Here is a 2,540-nt window from a genome sequence, read left to right as displayed (position 1 = left end):
ACGGCTGAAGTACAGCTCGGCCGAACTGAGGGCCATGATTGGAGACAGAACGGCTGTTGATTTATCGCCAAGGCTGAAATCCGCACTTGGGAGACAGCGGCTCAGATCAGCGGACTGGCGCAGCAGAGTGCAAGGAGCAACGGTCAAAAGGAAACAAGACCGGCGCGTTGGCCCAGCTGGCCAATGTCCAGATCTAAGGCACAGAGCTAAGTCTGTGCCGTTCTTTGCCTACCGGAAACCTGGTTTAACAGCACCATGCCAGACTCAGCCTTCCAGATCAACGGTCTTCAGTTATTCCGAGCGGACCGCGACCAACGGTCAGGGAAAACACGGGGAGGAGAACTCTGTACGTACGTGAATGAAGGTTGGTGTACGAACTGTGGACTGGTTAAAAGCTGCTGCTCAGAGGCGTTATAACTTATGACAGTGAAATGTCGGCCGTACTACCTGCCTCAGGAGTTTACTGCGGTGTTCGTCACCACTGCACACAGGCTGTTCCAGCCGCTGGCCTCAGGCAGGAGGCCGAGGAGCGTCCAGAGCAAAAACCACCAGGCTGAGGAACAGGAACAGCTTCTTCCTCTCAGCCGTCAGACTGCTGAACTCGAGCTGCACCAAATGCAGCTTCTCCTCATAACTTATTTACACACAGACACATATCACTTAAATTACTTTATTATTCATTTGGTTATTTATTTTATTTAATTATTTATCTATAATTTTTTTTAGTGTAGTGGATTTCTTTATGTGGGACCTGAGTACAAATTTCGCACCACAAACTCTCAAGATGGTATGACAATAAAAAAATAAATAAATAAAATCCTTGAATCCTTGTATTTTGGCACTATAGAGTGTGTTCTTCCAAGATGTCAAATAAATGTTTTTTTTTCTCCAAAAAATACTCACCGCTGTTAAAACTGGGCTATCTATGCAAATAAAAAGTTGAGACCACAAGATGGTCTTACTCTACCCTACTGTACATTTTGACTAAATCATATCATCCTTTCATTCACTTTCGATAAAAAAAGCCTCATTTTAAAACCCGTCTTAGATGTGAAACGTTGAGCTCTTAGCCTCCTAAAACAGATGCATTATGTGACCCAGTGATGCTTTTTGCATATTATCAGACTGTGCCCGTATCGCTCCAATGGCTCTGGTGAGGAAGACAAATGCTGCACATTAGTCTTTGCTACCTTCACTGAAACAGCAGGTAAGAGTTCTTAGCTTCAAATATTCGTCAGGAGGTTTGTTTCACAGCTTTAACAGAACGTGCAAATATACAACTGTCATTAACCTCTGTTCAGCTTAAGTACTGACAGATGACGACAAATGGCTCTGTTAACATTAAGTACTGCTCTGCTCACGGTCAGGAAAATACAATTGCGTTTTAAAACTAGACAACTGTTCTTTGCAAAAAAAAACAAACATATTTATCCTTTGAATGTATTTTATTTCTTGTAACAAAAAAAAGACTTAAATGCAGTTTGTTTGCTTTTAATGTGACAGACGAACACAAAGCTGCAGATAATTGTGGTGTTTAAGGAAAATCATGTACAAGATTTTTACTTTGTCTTTATTATTATAATATATATTAATTATAATGATCTTCAATATATGCGTGTCTGTGTGCACGCACATATTTTTAAACAATAGAAATGTTTATGTTCAGGATAAATGCTATAAAAATAAATACAATTTCACTTTTAGATGACCAGAAATGTGATTAAATTAAACATTAAACACGCGTGAACATGTCTTGCACAGTGAGCCACGCACGCGCGTGGTTTGAATAAAAAAAAAAGTATGTCGCAGTATTTAACAGAATTAAACCAAGTGAACAGAAGCAAAAGAAAAACTTTTATTTAATGATTCACTAATATAAAAATTACAGCCTCCAGTCTTGCACTTCGGTTCTTCCTGTTACATCGCACCGACATGGGGAACACGAGCACTGCCTGCCAGATGAGCAACTACAGCAAAAGGAACGTGCGTGTTTTCATCATGGAGAAGGCTCAGGAGATCGACGCCTTCATTACTGCGCAGAGCGGAGACAGCGACGACGAGCGGAGCCCGACTGCGCTTCCAGGAACTAAAAAGTTTAGCTTCAGGAAGGATGTGAGCTGCGTGCGCGTGCTGGCCTCGCAGACTCAGGAAGTGCCCTGGGAGCCCGAGCGCTTTCTGTCCCTCTTCGTGGAGGACGAAGACGATGAAAACATCTGCTCCAAGCAGATCATACACAACATGTCGCTGAGTGCTCCGGTCACCGTTCTGCTTTATGATGTGTGATAAACCCACTGTAAACCGCACACATGTTAGAAACATAAAATGGTTATAGAATTGTTTCACACACACACACACACCCCCACACACACACACACACACACACACACACACACACACACACACACACACACACACACACAACAACAACAAAAAATCATAATGACCCTGCTATTTACATATCTTGTGGCACGTCCAGTAAAATTACTTCATTGTGGCCTTTATGTCTTTGCTTAGTCATTATAAAGTAAAATGAGATTTGG

General features: G+C 42.0%; 1 protein-coding gene across 1 annotated transcript; it reads left to right on the top strand.

Annotated features, from left to right (window-relative positions):
• Positions 1–1,170: 1,170 nt before the first annotated feature.
• On the top strand, positions 1,171–2,540 carry LOC148155959 (uncharacterized). Its single transcript, XM_088010809.1, has 2 exons — positions 1,171–1,207; positions 1,889–2,540. The coding sequence occupies exon 2, from the start codon at positions 1,933–1,935 to the stop codon at positions 2,281–2,283; it is 351 nt and encodes a 116-aa protein (XP_087866935.1). The 5' UTR covers positions 1,171–1,207; positions 1,889–1,932; the 3' UTR covers positions 2,284–2,540.

Source organism: Poecilia mexicana, unplaced genomic scaffold, assembly GCF_051168715.1.
Source record: "Poecilia mexicana isolate PSO_F unplaced genomic scaffold, ASM5116871v1 scaffold_12, whole genome shotgun sequence".
In the NCBI taxonomy this organism is placed as follows: domain Eukaryota; kingdom Metazoa; phylum Chordata; class Actinopteri; order Cyprinodontiformes; family Poeciliidae; genus Poecilia; species Poecilia mexicana.
The sequence above is the reverse complement of the archived record's forward strand: the minus strand, read 5'-3'. Positions and strand labels throughout refer to the sequence as shown.

What these genes read in the sequence shown, in the direction of transcription:
- LOC148155959 (XM_088010809.1), top strand. Translation starts at nt 1,933, where the DNA reads ATGGGGAACACGAGCACTGCCTGCCAGATGAGCAACTACAGCAAAAGG.